The 24,980-nt window shown below is 48.3% G+C and overlaps 1 protein-coding gene across 2 annotated transcripts in view; it reads right to left on the bottom strand.

The window, feature by feature from the left end:
- Positions 1 to 7,610: 7,610 nt before the first annotated feature.
- Positions 7,611 to 24,980, bottom strand: part of ETF1 (eukaryotic translation termination factor 1) — a 28,749-nt gene continuing 11,379 nt past the window's right edge. For both annotated transcript variants that reach the window (XM_065644323.1, XM_065644325.1), the window contains exons 3-11: positions 20,274 to 20,449; positions 19,274 to 19,413; positions 15,858 to 15,996; positions 14,749 to 14,939; positions 14,088 to 14,217; positions 13,150 to 13,305; positions 12,221 to 12,285; positions 11,133 to 11,280; positions 7,611 to 9,730 (exon numbers count right to left, since the gene is read on the bottom strand). In XM_065644323.1, the coding sequence (XP_065500395.1) occupies positions 9,648 to 9,730; positions 11,133 to 11,280; positions 12,221 to 12,285; positions 13,150 to 13,305; positions 14,088 to 14,217; positions 14,749 to 14,939; positions 15,858 to 15,996; positions 19,274 to 19,413; positions 20,274 to 20,449 (1,228 nt within the window). In that variant the 3' untranslated portion in view covers positions 7,611 to 9,647. The remainder of the gene's footprint in view (positions 9,731 to 11,132; positions 11,281 to 12,220; positions 12,286 to 13,149; positions 13,306 to 14,087; positions 14,218 to 14,748; positions 14,940 to 15,857; positions 15,997 to 19,273; positions 19,414 to 20,273; positions 20,450 to 24,980) is intronic.

The following is a 24,980-nucleotide window of genomic DNA, read 5'->3' as shown; positions in this document are numbered from 1 at the left end:
GCACCGCCCGCCTCGGCGCCGCCGGTAACCCACTACAACTCCCGGCGGCCCCCGCGGCCCCGCGTCGCCATTGGCTGTGAGGCGCTCCCGGCGTGCCCCGCGCGGGGGGCGCTGGTCACGGGCCGCCATGGCGGGGCCGGCGCTGGCGCCTCCGTGAGGCCCAGCGGCCGCGGCGGGTCCGGCCTGAGCTGCCGCCGCCGCGGGGCCCGCTGTCCCCGCTGTCCCCGCTGTCCCCGGGTGCCCGTCGCTCGCGGCAGCGGCGCTGGGGCCGCCCCGTCTCCTCGGAGCGCGGGGAGGGGCGGGCAGGACGAGGCTCCCTCGCCGCGGCCCGGGGGCCTTTCCCCGGGCTGCAGAGCCCGAAACAGCGGGCGGAGCGGCCGCTCGGCCCCGCGGGTTGTGGGGGAGAAACCAGCGGGATCCACAGCGGGAAGCGCCTTCGGGACCCCCGTGTCCCCCCCCGCCAGCCTGGGAGATAAACGGGCTTAACGAGCTGACTTCATCCTGCGTGCAATAAATTCCTTTTGCCTGGGTCAGTTTTACCGCGCTGGTGTTGAACCAGGAGCTGGTTTAGTGGCATTTAGCTGCTTTTGTACCCAGACCGAGGAGGGGAGAGTGGACCAGCCTGTCCCGGGAGGATTCCCCCGTCAGCTGCAGGGACGCGGCTCCAAAATCCTTTGGACTCATCCACAGTGGAAATTGGTCTTTGCGCCACACTTGGGGACTGCGTTCTCTTGACTGAAAATGAGAAACCCTCGGGGAGGAAGGAGAACGACCCAAAATGAGTTGCAAAGTCAGGGACACCCTGGGACCGTTGTCACTGTCACAGCAACGTTTCCGTCAGGGCTTATGAAGAGCAACATTTTCGTTAAGAACAACACTTTGCATTTGTAACCACTTGCTGCCAGGTTACAGCACCTCTGACCCAGTTTCTCCAGGACAGTTTAAGACCCAAGAGAAGCTGAAGCGCCTGTTGGTACCTTGGGAAACAGGAACCGTCCCGGTGTGTGGGGACCTGGCGGTGGAGACTGCAGCTCCACTTGTTTACCAAAGCACAAACAGGATTTCGGTTTTACCTTTTTCCTCCTAGAACGGTGATTACACAGAAACTCATTAGGTTTTTAGAATTACCAGAGTTAAATGGTGCAAGTTTTCTCCTAGTGGGTTTTTTTTTGTTCCTTAAGTAGCATTAAGAAATTAAAATAGACCTCTTAAAAAATACCACCTGTTGTAAACTGTGCTTAATTAGGAAAGCGTTACGAGATGCAGAATCACATGTTATACTGTTTATTTAATAGTTCTGTTTAATAAATCCCACTCTGCCCAGTCATGTGCCTCAGGACTGGCCTCGCTCGCTCAGGGGATCGTGTCTGTCCTTTAAGCAGAGAACCTGTTTCTCCATCGCTTTGCTACTCCGGCTGCTGTGGAGATCCGCCCCATCGCGGATGTGCTGAAATGGGATTATTTACCGAATGCCAATTGACAGCACTTGGGAAACAAACAGATGGGCCTCGCCAGAGGAAATTAAAATAATTTTGGGTGGGAAGGGTCCTTCCCAGCTCCCCCAGTGCCCCCCCTGCCACGAGCAGGGACATCTGCACCAGCTCAGGTTGCTCAGAGCCCCGTCCAGCCTGGCCTGGGATGTCTCCAGGGATGCTTCATCCACCACCTCTCTGGCCAACCTGGGCCAGGCTCTCACCACCCTCAGGGGCAACAATTTCTTCCTCATGTCCAGCCTGAATCTCCCTCCTCTGGTTTAAAAGCATCACTCCTTGTCCTATCACAACATGCCCTATTGAAAAGTCAGTCCCCATCTTTCTTACCAGCCCCTATTAAGCACGGAAAGGCCACTGGAGCCAGCGCCGGGTGGGATCACAGATCGGCGGCACCGCGAGCTCAGGTGCTTTGGGTGACCAAGGACACACGGGCTGGGACCTGATGACACAGCAGGGACCGAGTGCCTCGCGGGCATCAGGAACTGGAAGCAAAAATGTCATCGGCAGCAATCTGGTGTAACAGCGCAGCAGCAGCGACTCGCGCTTGTGATGAAATGGACTCGGTAGCTTCAGCCTAAGCATTTTTTTCCGTTACCTGTTAAAACCTCTGCCAAACGGTTAAGAAACGGAATATCTGCAAATGGAGATGGCACAAAGTCCTTTCTTATTGACAACACACCTGCTTTACAGGATGTCAGCAGAAATGTGTATTTTTCATTAAAAATGCTAAAAAAAATACTTACTGTGAGGTTTAAATTATTTTGATAGAATTTAAAAAGGTGACCCGAGAGCAGCAAGTCTCTCTCCCCATCAAACAACTACTGCTACACTGGGTCTGGAGGTGAAACTGCTGTGCCCTGAAAGCTACCCCGTTGAGATTCTTCTGGACAAAACGAACACCAAACACGCCGTTGCCTCAAAGTCCCTCTAACCAAGACTACAGACCCAAATTTGCACACCAGACACGCTCTATTTCCATTTGAAAAAACATCTGGGAGCTTTTTCTGCCAAACCTGGGCAGCCAGGCCAACAGCGGCGCCGGATCCTTCCCACCTTCACATCAAGCCCCAGAACTTGGTTTACATGGTGCTTTCCAAAGTACAGCGATACCAACAGGTGAGTTTTCTGACTATGGAAAGGGGTGCCCAGGACACAGGAAAAGAGAAAAAAAAATGCAAAAGAGGAAAAAGGCAACAATTCATTTATTTGAAGAAAGAGTAAATCCGTGGTCTCATTCTGGTGGTCTGAATGGTTAATGCATCGCAATGACGGACGTCACAGAAGCAGGTGAACTTTGAAACTGCAGCATGAGCTGTCAAGTGGGACTGGAGTTCCCGTCACCTGCTTTGAATTGCATGAATAAAACAATTTCTAGGAAAGAAGAAGAGCCAGGCGGGGGCAAAATGAGCCGGTCTCTGGGATTTGGTGTGGAGCTGGCAGGAGCTGCTGGCTCAAACCCTCCCCAGCTCCCTGGGCATCCAGTTCCCAAACTTGGGGTGACTTCCCCAAAGCCCCAGCCTAACAACGTCTGCCCACTAAAACCGTCGTCTTAGGCTCTTACGATGGTTTATTTGGCTGGATGGGGATCGGAGGTTACTCAACGGCCAGTAGCGAGTTACAGCGTGAGAAAAGGGCAGAGACATTTCAAATGATCCTGCTGGAAGAATAATTATTGAGCTTCCAGCTGGCAGGATTGAGATATAAATAAACATTCTTGTTAGTGCAGGGATGACTGCACTGAAGTTTGAAAGTTTATTCTTGCTTCAAATAAATACTTTGTAGCCAAAACAGGATGACACTAGGTTTGATGATTTTTTTTTTTTTTTAAAGAGCTGGAAAACATGAGCAGATTCAGAGGGATTCCCCAGGATGGGATCCCCCACCCCAGGTCCTGCAGCATCCCCCGAGCCGCTGGCAGGGGCACAAACGGGTCTGCGGGACAGTCCCCGTCCCCCCGCTTTGCAGACGCGTCTTTGCTCGGGAACCGCCAGACCTTGCTCACACCCGGGATGCTCAGAGGGGACAGTTCAAGTTCATTCAGCCGCAGATGCAACCAAACTCCATCCCGGCATAATAAAATAAGGTTGAGTCTAGAAGTCAGTGTGGCGGAAGGCAAAGCGGCGGGGAAGGGACAAGACATGTCGATGTGTGACAAAACGCAGGGGGTGACGGCAGAAACCCCATCACAGAGGTAGGCGAGGTGGCCCAGTGGCTGCTGCCACCGTGACGCGGGTTTAAGGCATCTTCCTGCCCCATCCGCCCTCCAGAAATATGTTCTTGGTGCCCGAGCGACGCTCGAGCGAAGGCAGCAACTTCAGCTCCCCGCGCCTGCCCGCTCCACCCAACACAGGGAAAGTCCCCGCGTGTTATCTCGTGTGCAAAGCACGAAAATCGCCCCGTTGGCTGGTTACCTGCCCCGTTCCGCAGGCACTGACTCAGTGGGAGCTCCCTTAGGCCATCCTCATGCGGCGTGGAGAAATGGAGCTTTTTCTTACTGAAAACTATCTCCAGGAATGGGAGATGGTCCCTCTGCCCATCCCCATCGCCTGCCCCCGCGGTGGGCTCCTGCAGACAACTCCAAAAGACGTCTGTGTAAGTAAAGCACTGAGCAAACCTTGCAAAACACTATTTAAATAGACATAAAACCCCCTTCTTTCAACAGAGGTGATCTCTAAGTAAACTTTTCCCTTCTTGTTTTCTGACCCAAGTGGCTTCAATCCATCGGTGTCCACCAAATGGCAGGGATGCGACGTCCTGCAGAGCGAAGGGTGACGATGGTGGTGGGGACAGCTGCAGAGCATGGACCCCTGGGCAGCCGGTTTGCAGGGGCTCCAAATTTCGGGAGCAGCATTTCAAGGCTCATAGTAGGTGCCAATATCCAGACGTGCTCGGGGGGATGGCTGGATGGTGCTGGTGTAGGTGGGTTTGGGTCTATCCTGGCCAAATGGTCCTGGGAAAGGCACCGCAGCGTCACTCCCCTCCTCCCTGGAGGCAGCGTTGAGTTGGTGACCTGTAGGATGACATTTGTTTAGTAAAATGCCTTTTTACCTAAGGCAACCACGCACGTTTCCAGGCCTCCGAACAGCTCTGATTTCCCTGAGCACCTCCCAGGTCTCAGCCAGGAGGAGCAATTTGGGAGACGTGCTGTGCGGGAGAAACTCCTGCCCTGGCATTAAAAAGAAACTGTGGATCAGAAAGTGGTGTTGCCTTACAGCTGCGGAGGTGGTTGCAGTTGAAGGGAACAGTCCAACGCGTGACAGCTTGATGTTCACTCACCCGCACTGACGCGCAGCATCGTCCCTCAGGAGCTCCTGGTCTGGCTTTTGGAGAGTTGCCACATCCAGGGTGGCCACGGCATCCATGGTGGCCATGGCATCCAGGGTGGCCACGGCATCCAGGGTGGCCACCGCATCCAGGGTGGCCACGGCATCCATGGTGGCCATGGCATCCAGGGTGGCCATGGCATCCAGGGTGGCCACCACATCCATGGTGGCCACGGCATCCATGGTGGCCACGGCATCCATGGTGGCCATGGCATTCAGGGTGGCCACCACATCCATGGTGGCCACCGCATCTGTGGAGAGCAGACCCGCACGCATGGAGCTGCTGCAGCAGAGGGGGAGGCGGGGGGAGGCAGAGAGAAACGGGGGGGGAGGCAGAGAGAAACGGGGGGCACCCACCCTGAAAGGGATACAGGGAGAAGAGCAAGGAGCCCAGAGCCGCCCCAGCATCGCCGGCCACGTCCGAGCCCCCCGCAGCCCCTTCCCACCAGGCAGCTTCCCCCACCCACACGTCACCGCGTCACCAGCACCTTAAGGTCACCTCCTCGTCCCGCTCGTTAGTGAGACGGCAGGATTCACCCTTTGATTTATTTAAGCACCGACAAAGGCTCGAAAGTGTTGGAAGTGCAATTTTGTCACCACCGGCTAAAAATAGCCGAGTGACATTCCAGAGCTGCCTCTCGGCGTCCCAGGACAATGGCATTTGTAGCCTGCGCAGGCCGGGCTCCAGCTCCCGAAATAACACGTTAGAAAGGGCAAATTCTGTCTTTAATTGCAGCTATACAAAAAGTAGCGTCTAAAAAGACCATTACCGGAATATCTGAGCACACAGTGCCAACTTTAAGCCGAATCAGGGAATGCAGTAAGAGCTGTATGGACCTACTGTACATAAACCAAAAATTCAGTGGGTATCACCAAGGGCGGAAGACACATGCAGTTGAAGCATTTAGATGAGCTCCAGCCCTTTGGCACAAGAGAAAAAATGCACTGAGACAGCGAGCGGCAGCTGATGATCCGCTACATCCCACCGCTGCCAAGTTCAAGGGTGAAACGATGCGGGGACGGGACCCCCGGGAAGCGCGTTAAACCTCAGAGATGCACAGGAGCGGCTCCACGCGACATACTGGAAATGACCCTGTGTCTGTCCTCGTGATTCCAGCTAACGAAGATGAGATCCCTTCCGGGGAGATAATTATTGAAGAGCCCACGATAGAGCAGGTGCGTGGCAAGCTGTCCTGCCTGGCTTCCAAATACAAACCTGCAGCCTCCGATCGCTCGTGTCTGAAAGCGCGCGGACGCGGCTCCACCGAGCTCCGTGTCGCGGCAATCCCCTGTGCCGGTGGTGGGCAGGTCTCCGGGATCGGAGCTACGGGGGAGGATCGTGATCACGCACCGGGCAGAGCCCACCCGACCCGACACCGCGGGCCTCTGCAACACCTGAGGCAAAAAAGATGACTGTAAATCAGCATTTTCAAAGATGAGACAATCCCCCCCAGACACATGAGGGTTTTCTCACCGAGACGCAAAAGGGAAGAGACGTGGGAAGCAGCCGAGAAGGTGAGTACAGGAGGAAACAGCAGCTGCCCAGCATGTCTGGTGCGGAGCGTTCGCGACACCGAGCGGGACAGTTCTTGGCCATCCCTTGTGCTTCGCTGCTCCTCGCTTTCCCTTGGAACGCAAAAACTGAAACACAGAAACCAGGTTTGCTGTTGCTGCCAGGAAAGGGTCAACTGAGAAATGTTTTTTAATTTTTTTTTTTTTAAATTCTATACATCCACATGACTGGTTCCAGCAACTGGTGAGAGTACACGGGTAGGTTTCTGCGAGCAATAGCTGCTCCTGTGACGTGTGTAGAGTGGTGGGATTATTTTTTTGTTAATATTTTGCGCTGATCTCAGCTCGATGCTGTTACCTGCACCATGAGCTGACTGGGGATCGGTTTTCTGTAGCAAGGTCATAGACAGCGTGAGATACATGCAGCGAAGTGGTTTTGTGCATCATTTTTATTTCTGCCCCAGCAGAAACATCTCATATCCGAAACCTCCACTATCCGCAGACCCGAGGACCGTGAGCTGTGCCCTCCTGTCCGATACAACTGCAGATCAAAGAGAGTGAGGCAGCGAGTACAAAACCTGAAGTTTTTCTGAGCCTGCACCAGGCAAACAGCTGCACAGCCCCGATCCTGCTCTGTGCTGGTGCTGTGTGAGGCAGTAGATGCTCCACTCCAGCTGACAGGTGATTAAAGCATCCCTTAAAATTCCTCGTGCTCAGCGTGTCTCGGACCCGTGGCCCTCCCAGCTGCGGCAGAGGTGGGTTCTCTCTGGGGAAGTCACTGGTACGTCCAGCTCAGACCCAGGAGGGACCAGAGGCACAGCCCCACACAGCGAGTATTCTTAATAATACAAGTATTCTTAATAATTCAAGTATTATTAATACTTCTGATCCGGATTTGTCCCGCACCAAGGCAGGGGAGCAAAGGCTTCCTAAAAAGAAAAAAAACACCCACGCACCCAGGTGTTCCATGAGTGCAGTATTATTATTATTAGTGTCCCTGCCGGGCGTTTTTCAGCTGCCTCAGTTCTTCCAAAGAGCACCTCAGGTAACGCTCACAGCTTGGAACTTGGGTCATTGCCTTTTTTTCCTCCCCCCCCTCTTCTGAAGTGAGATTTCTGCTACAGCTTAAAAGAACAACTCAGTACGATGAGAAACAAGATGTTCGCAAAGCCCAGCTGTGAAACAGCCACCTCAAAGCTCAAGTGCTGACCTGAAGCTGGCACCGAGCTGAGAGTAAAGCAGGCGTTTCCTGGACTAAAGAAAATAAATCAGGAGTCCGTACTATATTCTTAAATATGGTTTAATACTCTTCTCCATTTCTGTACATCACAACACCAAGATATCACTGCTTGGGATCTCTCTGCAGAGGCTATATAGTATGCGAAGGCTAGGAATTTTCACCCCCGTTTAATGTGTTTGTATGTGTAAGTGTAATACATATCAGTATATATTGATATACACATCAATATATAATGCAATATATATCACTGAAGAGAACACATTGATTAAAGAAATACAAAAATTTGGCATCATTTCCAAACTTAAATAGTAAAAATAAAAACTACAAAAAGGAGCTGCATACCCTAATGTATCATGTGAAACAACAAGCAGTATATTCAAAAAAAAAAAAAAAGTAAATTTACACCCAATTTTTCTGGTCTTGTCATGTCACATTAGACCCATTTACAATGGCAAAATCCAGAACATACTGCTAATGTGCCCCCCCCTGGGTTCACGCCAATGTGCAGCGGACCCAGCAACACCTCCCGTGAGAGATTCCAGCTTTGACATGGGGACAGCAAAGGCATCGCCAGGTCACAGGGTCATCGATTCTATTGCTCACAAAGAATTTTGGACCTCAGAAAAAAAAAAAAAAAACCAAAACCAAAACCAAACAAACAAACCGCCAGCGTGGCAGAAGTTTGAAGACAAGCTCTCCTCGCTCCGTTCAACTGAAACAGGATTATGGGAAAAATAGGCAGGCGGGCAGCGTGGAACAGACGCTGGGGGACGCACCGGAGCGACCGAAGCCGGGGATGGGGCCCGGGCACCGTGGCAGCGCCCGGCAGAGCACCCAGGAACCCCAAAACCAGCGAGATTGGTGCATTACCCCGTGCCAGCGGGCACTGCACCCCCTGCCCGTGAGACCACCCTGAAACCCCTTTGCAGTTCCCAGCCGGTTGAAATGCATTCTATATAGCAGGCGGGACAAAAAGCTTGTCTCAAATCTTGAGGTTTTAACCCGTGAAGGGCGCGTTAGAGCTCAGCATCAGATTTCCGGGACATTTGTGAGCGAATCCCAGAGACTGCCCTAGTGCTGGGACACGGATGAACCAGGGGCTGTGCGAACGTTCAACAGATTCGTATCAAATACTCCAAATGCACCAGCACTAAGGTTTCAAAGACTCCACTAACTAATTATTCCTGTAAAATACCCACTTCCATTAAAGAACTGTGGATTCAAATTCACATAATCAAGGAAACCTCATGCAGTCCTAAAGCAAAAAAAGAAAAACTTACTGAGGAACAAAACAAAGCAAAGTGTACCTTACTTCACTTAAATCATGTTTATTTTTGTCAAGACTGGGAAAAAAAAAAAAAAACTGAAGGCTGCACTGCTCCAATCCAAATTAAGCCCAAGACTTCAGCAGCATTTTCATTGCAATCAATGAAGTGCATTTCCTAGTTTGCACGAGTGGTGCTTCTGCAAATAGATTAAAGCACGTTTGGCTGGTAAGCCTCCCCAAACCCTCTCAATTTGCAAGCCACACATTATAAGCCAGCACTCCAGGTAAGTGCCTTCTCATTCCTTTCAAGAGAATGAATGGCTCCAATTTCATTCCATTTCTTCTTCTGCAGTCTAAGCTGAGAATGCCATGTAAATGGGTCACGGTGCTGCAAAGTGCAGCAATTGATTTCTCCAATCAAGTAAAAAGAAACAAACCAGTAGGATCTTACTTCTATTAATTTTTGAAGGAAGAGGTTTACAGCAGTTAATGTATCATGAAGGTTAAAAAAAAAAAATCATTTTCATAAAATACAAGAGCAACCAATTTCACCATTGAGTAAAAGTAAAAACTGGGATTCTTTTTAAATTAGTCCAAAGTGGCATACAGGAACTTAGTAGTTTGCTGCTGTACTGACACTATGACAAACCAAAGTGTAGGGTTTTGCTTTTTTAAATCCAATGCTTGTGGATCAAGTTCTGGAAATGTTCCAATTCTAAGGCAGGGATCTGTTGTGTTTTCCACCATGAGTTTGCTCCTTGGGTTGGATGCTGGAGGGGCGAGGCACGTTTTGCCGGACCCAGGTCGACTACCTAGTAGTCATCAAGGTCAAAAAATTCATCGTCTCCTCCTTGGTATTCCATTCCCTGGAAGTCCACTCGGTACCGCAAGATACCTGGGAAAAACAACACATTTTAACTTCAAGAATTAAAGAGCATTTTAAGCAGTTTACTGAGCCCTGACTGCATGTAAATTTAATTTTCAGAAGCTGACTTAGCACTTGTGTTGCAAATTAGGCTCAAACCGATGACTGACAGCAGGCATGAGCTGGAGTAAAAATGTCACATCCATGTTCCATTTATTGCCAGAAGGAAGAAACACCTACCAGCCCAGCACAGACCAGCTTTCTTCTGGAAAAGCTAAGCCTACTCTAGGGGACTATCTCTCCAAGAAAATACCAGTACTAGATCATTTGTCCCAGATAAGGGCATACCCATTAAATTCAGAAGGCAGCTGGCACTGAGGTGACTTTTACAACAGGATAAAAGCAGGATTTAGTGGCTCTCTTCCTTACCACCTAGGTTTCTGGGAAGCTTTTATGCCTGGAAACATGCACTTAGGTGAAGGGTATTCCAGGAGAATTTCCTTTCAAGCCCACAGGGGCTGGAGCATGGCAGCACAGAGAATCCCACCATGCAAAGCACCTGGATCCGTCAGGACAGGAAGGACTCCTGGAATTACAAACCTTGAGAATTCAGAAACCTGTTGCTCTTTATGCAGCCAAACAATTCAAGTTTGTTTCCTTCTGCCTGGTGTTCTCTGGCCCCTAAAAATTCCTCTTTACAAGACACTCACCTCTATTTTACATGCATCAACCTAAGCACAGTTAAGTGGCAACAGCTGCCTCATCAGCAAATAAGCAACAGCCTTGTCCTGGGATCCCAAGTCTGGGGAGAACAAGGTGCACAGCAGGTGGTTTTGCTCTACCCTGCTCATGATTTTTGTCAGCCTGAAGCACACCTGCTATCTGCACCTCTGCCAGACAGCTGAAACTGGTCAGCAAGCTCAAGACAAGGATGTCAGAAGCCTCATTTCTCCACCAAGTTGGCCTAAAAATAATTTTATTTGGAAAAGAAGCAGAAGACCAGGGAGCAAAATACAGGGAAGTTGTGAGAGATGAGTAACAGATATCCAGCTGCTTCAGAAACGGGGCTGGTGTTCGTCCTCCAGCTCTTGTACACAGCAGGGCACGCTCTGCCAAAACAACGGTGCAGAGACACAGAGCAGCTGTTCACGGCCCTTCTGAAATTCAGGAGCTGGAAAGAAGGACAGTCCACCCTCCGAGCACACTGAGACACAAAGGGATCTGAGGAACACAGCCTGCAGCAACAGCTGCCCAACTCGCACAGCATCTTGCTAAATATGGAGCAAATTCACCCGCAGATCCCTGATGAACATGATAGTTTCTTAAACTGGTAGGAGTAAGGTTAACCTGTTAAGCTTTCCACTTGTATTGGCCCCAGATTATCAAATCAACCATTAAAAAACACAAACCACATTTTTCTCTTGCAGTTTACCTCCAATTCCTCCAAATCCTTTCACAAATTGAGATCCTTCCTGTGATTTGTCTGTAACAATTTCCAACGTTGCTCCAAATTTCTTGTAGTTGTTTGCAAACCACTCCAGAAGGGGCATACTTTCTATCAGTTCATGTTCCTGGCCAGTCTATGTGGACATTTGAGGGGAGAAAAAAAAAAAGTTAGTGGAGAAGTGGGAGAGAAAATGCCTTGTTTATTCTTCTGCACAACTGTCACCTCATGCAACACTCAGTTTTCACAATTTCTTTGTATTTGCTTTATACCCTGCAAAGTCCAGCGCCACTTATTTAACCAGGCACTGTTTACTCCAGGAAATACTGATCTAGGCAAATACAGAGGCAAAACGCATAGTTTTATAAGTAGAAGGTTGAATGATTATTGGCATAGAAACCCTACATCACTGCAGATAACACCATAAAACTTCCGTGCACCCAAGGAATTAGCAATTACCCCACCAGGAGGGAAAGCAGCTGGAAACAGCCACCCTGGCAGGCCTAATACGGGACAGACAACTGCTCTTTGTGCAAGGGACTGACTTGTTTGCCCAGCTTACTCTGCATAGTAATATAATATAGCCCCATCAAGGTTTTTTGACCTGCACAGGCAAGAAACTCCCAGGCAGTGAATGACAGATTCACATTTCAAGTACATGTAGAAGCAAACACTGCCTTGCGCTTAAATCCACGTCACCATTTCTAGTAGTTTTGTTCTGATCAAATCAGTGCACGACAAGCCAGGAATAACGGTTTGGGGACCTTCGCCTGCATGGTAGCTACCAAACTCTTCTAGCGGATGGTCTGGTGTGGTCAAAACATCCCGTATTGCCTGTCAACAACTCATTTGCACAAACCCTGGGAACTGGCAGCAGGAAGGACTGGAGAAAAGCAAGTCTAGAATCCAGGAGCTACATTGAAGGTGAACAGGAAGAACCACAGACTGTCTGGAACTCTCGTCTGAGTGGCAGAAAGGTCACCACGCTCACGTGCTTGCAATAAACTAAGCTCAGATATCCAGAGTGCTGCACCAGTACACTCAGAATAAATCTAGATGCCCCAAAGCTGAAATACCTCTTTGTCTGTGAAGTGGGATTTATCCTTCTCTTGCTCTGGTGTCAAATACAGGATCTTCTCCTCTGAGAATGGAGAGAAAAAACAAAACATATCAGGTCAGGTAAGACTACCAGCTGCAGGTTAAAGACAGCGAGACTGACAACAGCCAGCGATTACACCACGGAGGGTTTGGACACTGACGCTGCCCAGTTCTAGCTGAAGCTCTGTGGGAAACTTGACAGGGCACAACCAGCGGAGAATAACTGTAGTGCCAACACCAAAGGCGGCAGAGGTCCCGCTGCGGGCACACAGTTCATTTGTAGTCAGTAAGAATTGTGTTTCTGGCCATAGAGTCAGGCCAGTCTCCGCTCTGTAGCGCACTGGTATCGCATTTATCCTTAACCCATAGGACAAACTGCCAGCCCAGCACTGCAATCCTTTCTCCCCAGGGGAAGCTTGCTAGTCTCAGATCATTCCCCCAGAGCAGCTGCTTACACACCATTCCCTTGATCAAGCCCTTAAAGATCTACTTCAGTACTTAAAAGGAGCCTGTAAAGAAGGATGGAGACAGACTTTTTAGAAGGGTGTGTTATGACAGGACAAGGGGTGACGGTTTTAAACTAAAAGGAGGGAGATTCAGGCTGGACATGAGGAAGGAATTGTTGGCGCTGAGGGTGGTGAGAGCCTGTCCCAGGTTGGCCAGAGAGGCGGTGGATGAAGCATCCCTGGAGACATCCCAGGCCAGGCTGGACGGGGCTCTGAGCAACCTGAGCTGGTGCAGATGTCCCTGCTCATGGCAGGGGGGCACTGGGGGAGCTGGGAAGGGCCCTTCAACACAAACCGTTCTATGATTCTGCCTCTGGTGTTCCTCCAGCATAACCTACCCAAGTGCGATGGCTCTTGTCAAACCCTCATGGACCTTTCAGTCTCACAGGAGCACTACCTACCCTCCGTGCCTTGGCAGTGCAGAACGTATCTCATTATATCCAGATTTTCATAGACTATCAGTATCTCTACTGCTCCCATTTCCAAAGCTTTTAGTGTATCTTCAACGCCAAAACAGTATTTCCCCGTGTCCTGACTGATTTCATCGAAGTATCGTCCTGCAGCCAGGATACAAAGAGCGAGATTGTCACATACGGTGGTCAAGCCACATGGATTTTTAACAAGCCTGATTTGAATGCAAGAAGAAACTGGAAAACAAGACTGCAGTGCTGCTGAAGGAAGCAAGGGATGAGATAAGAGGTCGAAGCATTTAATTTAGGATATTCAGCAGCAGAAAGTCAACTCCATCAAACACTGTCCTGTCAGGAATCTCACTCCCTTGAAAGGCTTACCTTCGCTATTAAACAATCAGCTGGACTAATCCACCAGCAGGCACTACTGAACTTCGCTTTTTTCTGTGTAAAGTAGCTACTGCCACTATTGTGCTCTTGTGCTTCCAAATTAGCAATGTGTCTGTTGAGAGTCCAAGGATCATTTCTACTGCCATCTTAAGACAAAATAAACCGTAACTCTCATCTTTCTGAAGATGCAAGCAGTCTGAGATGTTTTTTCCCCTCCCACCCAAATGTCACCAGAAGGCCCGAAAATAAGGCAATCTCTGATGAAAACGTAGAAGATCTGAGAAGTTCAGCGTGGCAAAAGAAAAACAAACCACACACACCAAAACCTCCTCACTTCTTGAAGTCTCATTAAGTCCTGCAGCATTTGAGAAGGTGTCCATGTAGCAGAAAGAGTCACTGCGAGTCGCGCTCTGCCCAGCTCAGAACACACAGCAGGGCTGAGGCAGCACACAAGGCATCACCAGGAGCTCTGAAGCAAGACCTGCAGATTCAGTCAAGCATGTTTGGCTCAAGAGAAGGCGGAGCATGTAGCCACATACCTATTAGTTTCTTCTCTTGAATGAATTTCACGTTGGAGAGGACCTCAGTTGACAACTCAATTGCTTGATTGAATCCATTTTCTCCTCCATATGAAATGTCAACTAGTTTGAGCACTTTGGATTGCAACCGCTAAAAGAGAAAAGGAGGACATGAGAAAGAGTCTATGACACACAACTGCCACAAGACAACTTCCTAATGCCACAAGAATTAAGTATTTAGTAAGAGTCACAGCATTAATCTATTTTTGCTTCACTTGCAAGCAGAGGTTCTGAGTCAGAGGCACCTCTGAATGCTTAATATTGAAGCACAATTTTCAGGCAACAGGGACACAGAGATTAGGTTTAGTGGAGTTTAATTCCAATAAAGCTTCTACTTTAGATTTGGGAAACACAAAGAACATGAATGCCAGTTCCAAACCAGGGAGGACAGATTTCTTACTAGCAGTGTTATTAAGAAAAGGAGATCTTACCGCCTTGTAGGAGGTATTAGGAAAGGGAGATCTCTCTAGGGTGTACGAGCTTCTTAGTTTTGATCAAATCACTTAAGACACTAAAGTTGCATTCCTCCCGAGATGCATCGTATACCAGAGCTACTGCCGGTATCACCATGTCACTACTGATGGCTTAAACATTTGGGCTTTTCTCAGAAAAGGCCACTCACCTGATCAAACATGTCAGATTGACTTAATTCAGTTTTGAAGTCGGCTGATCCAGCTAAAACGAGACCAGCCACGTTCACCTTGTCGCCAGAAATGAATAGTTGCACAGCCGTCTCCGCTACCTTCCTTACGTAGTTGTGTCGTTTCTCCATTCTCAAACGAGCAAAACGCAAGGCAGACTGACCTCCTCTACCTTTAGGAGAGAACAGACGTGAGGTAGCAATTTGGAAGCCATTTCAATTTCAGGCAGGTTATTAGTATACGGTCCCAACTGGGCCCTGGATCGCTGAAGCCAAGGGCAGCTGCAGCCCTCAGAACCAACCTGCCACAAGCAGAGGCAGGGGCACTCCTTGAAACAGCCAGCAAATAAAGAGGGCTCATTCACAGCAAGAGATTTTTCTCCACATATGCCACAGAGGGAAATATGTTGGGATTGGTTTATTTTCTTTTCATACAGACTCTCAACTCTCTATAGAAATTCTGAACACCTGTGCACATTTTCTGTGTCCTGTGCCTTCATTAAAAGCAGTTTCCTTTGTTACACTACCTCACATACTTTCCTTGCTGATGCGATGCCTCCCAGCAGTCTCTGCTGCAGAAACCTGTTTCTATTTCATTTTGTCCCATCCTAATCTCCAGAGAAGGACAGTAAACCAGGAGTAGCTAACAGAATTTGCTGAATTCATCAGTAGCTTGCAACAATACAGCGTTGTATAATGGAACTAGAATTTTGCTTGCTCTATTAGGCTTCTGCACTTCCTGCTTCTCACTGTGGTTTGCATGCAGCACCATCAGGTGCAAACTTCAAATATGCTACCAAGTGGTATTACTACTTGTGCTAGTAATATTTAGTTATGACTGTCCCAAAACCAAGTAAAGGGTCAAATCCACCATAAAATAAAAAGCGTCACTTTAAGAAGATCAGCTGTGTATTAGAGTGGTTCATTAATTTTGACAGAAGGCTCAGACTAGAGGCTTTGCTGTCAGATTTCAAGGGAGCAAAGAACTGAGCAGAGCTAAACCCCTACAGGCCACATTCCCCGCTTCTACCCTCACATCCCACCCCACGATATTCTGCTGCAAACAGTCTAGAGAGAGCCCAGTGTGTTACCATGCTTCTTTGGAAGATCCACAGTGAATTTGTGCAGGACTTCTCTCGTGTTTCCTTGAAGGGTTCCAAAGAGTGCACCGCTACCATCTATTACGATAAAGCCAAACTTGCTGTCATCGGAAAGCAGCGCTGTGAGAGCCTGGAGCAGAAAACGGTGGTGTCAGCAGCAAGCACCAGTTTAATAAGGATTCTAGTTCAGAAAGGCTACCAGGAACAATACAGCTCAATAAATTTCAGTTCCATAGGTGGTCATTGCTATTTTTTAATAAACAAACTAGAGGAAGAGCAGCAGATTCAGGAATTGTGACTACCCCTGCTTACTGTCTCACACAATGCCACCAAGAGCAGAAGGAAAACTGACGTTTAAGCTTGATAACTATTTTCACAGCATTACCAGATCATCACGTTACATCCCAGGCAGGTGTAAGAGCAAAACCCTAAAGATCAGCTCTGGAAAGTATTAAGTGAAACAGATCACACCTCTGTGAGGCTCCATCACCTCTGGCTGGCAAAACTGGAAGAGTAATTTTCCTGGCACTCCAGCCAGGAGAACAGAACTCGCTTAGTTCACAATCAGGCAGTTTTATACTACAAAGCATCAATACAGACCAGTTTTCCACTTGCCAACTACCACAAATACTGGTTTTGCTGCACCTGCTCACTTCCAAAAGTCCCAGAGGTAGAATGACGAAATCTACAGTGGCTACGACAAATTCAGCCGTACAAAGCAGGATTAAGTAACAGCAGCAATAATTGTCTTGTGCATAATTTGCCACAGAGAAGACAGCCATAACATTTTCAGGAAAATGAAGTTATCCTTCAATTTTCTTCCCTTTAAAGAAAGCAGCTGAATTCATCCTCATTTAAGTTGACTAACAACTGAAGCACTGCTTGGTGTCAAGATTTTTGAGTTACTTTTGTGCAATCTCCTGTCCAGCCCTGGTTCTGGTGGTGTGGGACACTCACAACTACCCAAACTCCACACTCCTTGGAGAGAATCTGTCAGGTACTGCTCCCTCCAGGGCAGCCTGAGCAGGGAGGCACATTGAGCACACGCACTCCTGTCCAGTTATACAGGTCCAATAAATGTAATAACAAGAATCTTCTTTCTGGCTGGCAAAACCACATCAGCAGGATGAAGAACTTGTCAAATTCCAGATTGTTTTAAGTCACTATTTTAATACTGAAAGAGCGATGGTGTTGGTTTACGGCACAGGACCTTTAACAGCCTGCGTGCTTGCCAACTTGATTATTGGGCTGAATGGAAAGAATAAAAACCATCGGTCATCTTTGTCCAAAATCCACACAACCATGTCTGTGGCGTTCAAGCTTAAAAGAAACAGACACTAAGGTTTAATGGAATCTACCGGCCAAAATAAATATTCTGTATTAATTCCTCAGCAGTGGGATGAATGAGAGGAGGAAGTGGCATATGACATTGCAATCTATGTAACTGGGACAGAGCCAAACAAATCGTCTGACTGGAATGAACGCTCCAGCCAAGGTATCAAAATCAGTCATTGTAAATCCTACCCTTCAGACACACATCAGGGTTCATATCTCTCTTGGGAAGTCGCTTCAGTTTCACACAGGCAATAAAATATCTAGAGGAAATCTTATCAGACACCCTTGCCAGGCAGCAGATGACTACACCTCTGAGGCTAAAATAAGAGGGAATCAAGAACAAAGTATCCAATGATTCCCCCAGTTTCCCCGTCATTAGTTCTATGTCAGTAATTCCACTGTTTGTCCTATCAAGCACAAAACAGGGACTATTATTGCTTTTATTCTGTTCCTTCAGCCTGGGCTGAGTCTCCTCTTTGCAGCTTCAGCCTAAAGCTGAAGATCAGATCCCCCTTCTATTCCTTGACATGTCCTCACTTTCACAGGACATTTTTCTTGATGTAGCGAGCCAGGTGCCCCATCTGTTGAGCTGTAGTTGCACGTTGGGGGCAATCGCTGGGTCAAAAACACAGCTCTGCAACAAATGAGACTGACCAGGGCTTCAGTGCCGACATCACCTCACAGCTCAAGACAGTATATAGTCAGCTTTTACAGCTGGATTTGATTCTGCAGTGCAGATAATACCAAGTCAAATAATCACATACTGAAAAGACACAGGAGAGCAAAGAGCCCGTGGAGAAAGGTGCTGGTAGCAATCACATCAGCAGCAGTTGCAATTACCACAAATTCTCCTTGAGTTGTTGCCGCTCTCTCTCACTGAGCAATGCTACGCACCAGCAGGGGTGTATTTCCAGCTGCCTCCCGGGAACGGCCCACTGGGCAGCAGCCACTCCTTGTGCACTGGATCAGTGCCCTGAAGTGGCACCTGCAGCCAAGACCAAATTAATCCCTTTCCTAACAGCGCAAAAGGCAACTTGCTGCCAACAACGGCAGGGACACATATCTCCCCTGGCTTTGCACCTTTGGCTCTCTCCTGAATTCTCTTATTTACCTCTTGCTTTCAGCTGCCTGTGAATGTGCAGGCTCAGCAGAACTCAAGAGCTGTACCTGTGTGCAGTTCTGTTATTCCTGGTAGGTCAAAGATGTATTGGGATTTCATCTTTGGTGGGGAGACAATAATAGGGGTGTACCTCACTTGTGCAACAAGCATACCTTTCCCTTCTGTACTCATACCCTTTGAAACCCAATTGTGCTCTCCAAAAACCCAAGGAAACAAGCAGAACTACACCACTGAAGGGCCTGTCAAGCCCACGTCATAGGGGTTTGGTGACAGGCAATTTAGTCTCAGTCCACACATTTATCATGTTGGATGTCATGGATGTGAAAGGCAGTCAATCATCTGCTACAAACATTGAAACTTCTGCAACTGCCAACAGAGCCAAAACAGACCTAGATGCAGCAAACTGACTTCATGCCGTCAGGACTAGTGTAATCCACATTAATTGAAATATGCCTCAAACCATTCGTTTAACTAAGATAAGTAGACATTGGATAAAAATAATTCCACTTTACTCCAGACAGATTAGGCACATGCCAGCTCTCCACCAAGGCTCTCAGTTAATGCATCTGATATCAAGACTGGCAACACTGATATTATCCTGGCATTACTTTAAGGCCTGGCTTGGAATAAGATCTATGAGCCTCTAAGGTTAAGAAAAAACACACCTGCCCCCAGTTACAGAGAAAAAGACTCATGCCTGTGGGTTACACAAATTCAACAGTTACTAGTTGGACCATAAAGTCAGCTGGAGTAGGAGCTGGACTATATCTCAAGTCCCTTCAGCAAATACCCCACATTTCTGAATACCAGCCAGCCACCAGTGGCTTCACCAGCAGGATGTCTTCATTAAAGCTGCTGTTCTAGGCTGTGGACTCAAGCACACCAAGGGTTGTTTCAGCGAGTCTAGCAAAGCAATGTGACTTGGACCAGCAGGCAACAGGGGATTTCTTACCTCTGTGTGGAATTTGTTGTCACACAAATACAACGACGTATTGATTGGTTTGAAAGGTTCAAAGTCAATGTTGACTTTCTTCTCTTTTCCTTCTTCTGTCACAATTGTTCCACAGTAAACAACCAGACCATTTGGAGGTACTATAAAGGACACAATGCAATTTGAGATCACTAAGAAATATTGCAAGCTGTACCCATCAAAAAACAACTACAAGGCCATGAGACTTAAGGCAGAGATGAAATTGAAGTTCCCAAGTGTGTGTTTGTTTTGGTTTGGTTTTTTTGTTTGTTTGTTTGTTTTTTTTTTTTACTTTCCATTTCCCCTACCTCATTCCCTCCCAGATCTCTACAGTGGAAAACACACAAATTTGGTGAATCGATACTGACCAACTTAGAGCAGGAAGCTGAAGGTAACACTGATGGAAAGACTAAAAAAAAGCTGCAAGGACATGTACCTGTCTGTTAAACCCATGAGCTTGCAAGCTCATAGAATCCAAAAAAGGGCTGGACATTCCCATAAAGCTTTCCTAGTTCTTCTACAGCAATTTATAGACTGACCATCTCAACAAAGGCCACTTGCCAGTGTAAAGACTAATTTACAGTATCATTATGATGGCGTGGGTCTGTTTCCTCCCCAAATGATGGTAGCTGCACAATGGCATGCATAAGGCATACAGAAGTTTCTGCTTGATGAAAACCCATTAGTTTAATGCAAATGAACTCTCGTGGAATAGCTCTTCAGGCTGGCCTAGTCTAGAATAGTCAGCACTGCTAAGGACAGGACCATGAGCGCACTTATTAAAGACAAGGACCATCCCACTATTCTAGTCCCAAGCTCCACCCCTGAAGCAGTTCATCCATGGGCAACATACCTGGAACATCAGTGCAAAACAGCAGCACAGGCCAACAGATCTGATTAGCAGAAAACTGCATAATGCAGGAACTTAAGGCTGCTTCCAAGTAAGGGAAGTTTGCCAGCATCCATACAAGCTACAAGTTACCTTTGTTATAGAGTTTCAGTCTTTGCTGTACAGATGTAATGGCTCCCAGTACTGAAAGGCGATTCACTCGAGACTTAATGTTGGAGGCAGTGCCGAACTCATCCGCTAACATTTTTGCCACTCGCGAAATCTGGTCTTTGGGGGGAATGATCAACGATATCATGCTGGTACCATTGCTGAGAAAGGAAAAAAAGAAAAAGAGGGGTTGTGAGCAGCCACTAGCCAAAGCAACAAGTGTATTCATACCGTATTCCATGCGCACAGCTGTGTCTCCTCCCTCCCCAGAAGGATGCTCCACTGTTATTGGTGTAATTCCCCTTCTGCTGTACAGTAATGGAGAGAAGAGGAAACAAAACTGTCTCTTCAGAAGATTTGACCCCGTAACAAAGCGTTCAGGTTAGCCGCTACCAATCAAGTATTCCAAAAGCTGCTTGTTTAACCTGGGATACTCCCCTGGAAAAAAGAACACATGTACAGGCTAATTGCTGCAAGCTAAAGGCATGTACAGAGTTCCTAGCAGAAATTATTTAAAACAATGCGGTCATATAATTTAAGGACATTTTTAAGCCCATTCCATTTGTTCTCAGGCAGCTGGAGCACTAGTCAGCCCAAGTGCTGTTTTAACACTTGGTTCTCCTCAGATTAAGACAGAAAACAGAACTGGAAGGATCCTTTTGTAGTAGTTGGTCTTTTCTACCCTCCCACTAGCACTTTGTTTTATAGAGAAGCTCACCAACTCCGGCAGTTGCTTTAAATAAAGCGTGCTTAAGTCCAGGACTGCTGGGTCAGAAGTGCCAGCCCCAGGCATGGAACCAGGAGATAAGAACCCACAAATCACAGAACTGGCTTAAATTAAATGAAAAAAAGTAAGTTTGATATTCATTTTTTCCTACAGCTTTGGGGTGGATCCTGCAGAGGACTTAATCCCCAGAGCAGCCTCATGGTTCAAATCAATTCAAAGCTAAAAGGAAAAATCAGGGAAGTTCCCATCTGCTTTCCAGCAGGTACCTCCCATTTGCCATTAAAGTATCGCAGATGTCTCAAGTGCTGCTGCTTCTTCATCTCAGATTTAACCGAGACCTCATACTTCACATTAGAGTAACAACATAAAAATCAGATGCCTCATCATGTCCTCTAGTCCTCGCAAGGACAAACCAGCTCAGCTCTGTGAAAGAAGCTCTACTCAGGGTTATGAGTCAGAGAACCAAGAAAGTGTTTTTCAGCCATAAAAAAAAAAGGAGGGGATTTTGCTCTTTTGCGTTTCTTACAGCAGGAGAAGATTCAGGCAGTACCTGCCTGCTGCTGTTTCAGATTGTCATGCTCTAGCGTCCTGCCTGAAGTGTTTGGGCTACAGAGCCAGCAGAGAAGTGCTTTAAAAAGCATCACTTCATTAGTCTCTTTACAGAAGTTGTACAGCCCTCTTGCAGAGATCTTCAATTCAGGCCAAGTTGAAACGGGTGGTGGTAGGTCAAACAAGTCCCTGACCTTGAAGACAACTAATTGGGTTTAATATCCAAGATCCCCCTACACACTAATCAAGAAAGTCGCAAAGAGACACTTGCAGGCATTATTCCCAGAAGGAGCTCTGAGCCATGCTGACAGCGATCAGACTCACAGGTCACGCCAGCCAAGAATACTCCATATACCACTCAATTAAAGCAGCCGCTACCCCGGCAAACGGCACAAGCCCTAGGGGAGATCTAACAGCCCACCATTCCCAGCAGGATCCTTTGAGGAACAGGCTGATCAGCATGAAAGCAACTCTTCCCACTTTTCTGCAAGCAGCACTCTCGAGGCAAGCTCACGCAGTTTGTTTCTTCCTCCGAAAGAAGAGATTCTCAGCCTTCGCAGAGATCAGAAAGCTCTGCACATCGCACCTGACTTCCTCAACAAACTAAGGGCACCCCGCTGAGGGGGTGCGAGATGGGAGTTATGCCCCTTGGGCGCTTCCCGGCTCTCCTGCTACAACGAGACTTCAACTTCTCCCGCTTTGAGGAGATATGTAGGGTAGCAGGTGAGAATAGCAAAGAGGAAGACCTGGTGTGCCCTCCCAAGACTGATTCTTCAGTGGAAAAACACTTGTGAAGCTACCATCGGTTTTCAAGTGCAAACTAGCCCCCAAATCCCAGCCCTTGGCCTCGCTGCGTTAGCCGAGCGGCTGGCCAGAGCCCTGCGTGCCCCGAGCGGCTGGATCACACCGGACCTGCACCTGGAAGGGGCCACCGTAACCTGTGATTATCTGTATTACACACAGCGTCTTATCTATGATACAGCCACATGTGTCCACGCCCTTTCCAAAGCACCCTAACCCCAGGTAATACACCTGACTTCATAAGCCCTCGTGATTTATAAATGCAAACAAATAAATGAACAAGGGTCTCTTAGATGATGCATTCCCCCTCACTTAAGTCTCAAACTAGTTTAACACAGCACCGTACTCGGTTCAACCCTTCAGCAAATTCCAGCCTGGATTTATATCCAAAAGTACCTTCTATTACCAACATCAAGTGCATTTCTTAGGTTTAGGTGCTCATGCCACTATTTACTCAGCCAAAGCTATTTCAGGCACTAACCAGTTCCTAGAGAATCCAGTAAAATCGCAGACGTGCAGCTTGCACGGGAGCAGCAGCAGATCTGCACACGGGTGACCGGGGTGGCCACAGACCCTCACGCACCACTGAGATCCTACCACAGAAGGGCAGTTTTCACCTCTCAAAGCAAGCTTGTACCTGTACATTAAATTCACCTCAATGAGGCAAAATGGAGTAAAGAGTTTCTAAGAAAACTGCAGTTCAAACACACTTAGAAAAAAAAAAAATAGGTTACTCTGCATAGCAATACAGTCTCCAGGTTTCCTACTCGCCTTTGCAGCCGCTGCGCCTGAACATGACAGGTATTTCTGCAAAATCCCATGGCTCTTCCTCCTCCGCAGCTGCTAGATGAGCTGTGTGCTGGGTTCTAGAGCACTTTTACTTTGGTAATGACACCTGGGAAATCATGCTGGCTACGACGTCCCCTTGACACCACAGCCCACAGCATCTCCTGGAGAAGCTGCAGCTCGTGGCCTGGATGGTGTATCTGCGATGGGTAAAGAACTGGCTGGAGGGCCGGGCCTGAAGAGTTGTGGTGAACAGAGACAAATCCAGTTGGTGGCTGGTCACAAGTGGTGTCTGCAGGGCTCAGTATTGGGGCCAGTTCTGTTTAATCTCATTAACAGTGACTTGGACGAGGGGATTGAGCGCACCCTCAGTAAGTTTGCAGATGACACCAAGTTGGGAGGGAGTGTTGATCTGCTGGAGGGTGGGAAAGCCGTACAGAGGGATCTGGACCGGCTGGATCGATGGGCTGAGGCCAATTGTCTGAGGTTCAAGAAGGCCAAGGGCCAGGTGCTGCACTTGGGTCACAACAACCCCATAAACGCTGCAGGCTGGGGAAGAGCGGCTGGAAAATGCCTGGAAGAAAAGGACCTGGGGGTGTTGGTGACAGAGGCTGAAGATGAGCCAGTGTGTGCCCAGGTGGACAAAAAGGCCACCAGCATCCTGGCTTGTACCAGGAATAGTGTGGCCAGCAGGACTAGAGAAATGGTTGTGCCACTGTACTCAGCACTGGTGAGGCCAAACCTTGAATCCTGTGTTCAGTTTTGGGCCCCTCATCATAAGAAGGACACTGAAATACTAGAGACAGTGCAGAGGAGGCAACGGAGCTGGTGAGGAGCTGGAACACAAGTGTGATGGGAGCGGCTGAGGGAGCTGGGGGTTCAGCTGGAGAACAGGAGCTGAGGGGAGACCTTCTGATCTCTGACCTGCCTGAAAGGAGCTTGGAGCCAGGGGGGGTCGGGCTCTGCTCCCCAGGAACAAGCGCCAGGAGCAGAGGAAACAGCCTCAAGTTGCGCCAGGGGAGGTTGAGGTTGGATCTGGGGAACAATTTCTTCCCCCAAGGGCTGTGGGGCATTGGGACAGGCTGCCCAGGGCAGTGCTGGAGTCACCATCCCTGGAAGGGTTTAAGAGGCATTTAGACGAGGTTCTTATGGACATGGGTTAGTGCTAGAGTTAGTGTATGGTTGGAATCGATGATCCTGAGGGTCTCTTCCAACCAGAATGATTGTATTCTCCCAAAAAGGGCCTTTCCCGACAGCAGACCTCTAACCCCAACAGGCTCTGCCGTGCGTGAAGCACACGGGACATTTGCTGCCTGGCAGGCTGTTACCAACCCCAAATCCTCCAGCCCAGTGAGCACACTGCCAGACAGAACTCCATTAGAGAACTGTTACAGTGAACAATTAAGTAATCAATCCAGGCAGTGCTCACCCCGGCAGCTCAGCATCGAACAGGCAACAAGCTGGTTCTTGCCTGCACCATCCCCAGCGCTCCTGCAAGAAGATGGCCCTGGAACACTCCAGATTATGTTCTGCTCAGCAGGATCCCAATTTCGAGATGCAGCATTGCTAAGAGGTTCCTCCTCCTGCTTTTAGTGCACCCAAGACAAATTATACTAGATCAGCTGGAAGCTAATGCTTTCAGACTGAACTGAGCCAGGGAGTTTTAAGCAGCTAGAGACAGTTGCTGTCCCTGTTCCAGGCTCAGGAGTGTCTGCACAGCAGCCAAAGAGCTGCCACTGTGATGCAAGTACACGCATCGAGAACCAAAACGCTCTGGGAGGTTCGATTTGTAAGAACCCGGCATCCCAGACCACAGGACAGCACAACAT

This window comes from Caloenas nicobarica, chromosome 13, assembly GCF_036013445.1.
Source record: "Caloenas nicobarica isolate bCalNic1 chromosome 13, bCalNic1.hap1, whole genome shotgun sequence".
In the NCBI taxonomy this organism is placed as follows: domain Eukaryota; kingdom Metazoa; phylum Chordata; class Aves; order Columbiformes; family Columbidae; genus Caloenas; species Caloenas nicobarica.
Note: the sequence above shows the minus strand (reverse complement) of the source record. Positions and strands in the feature narration are given on the sequence as shown.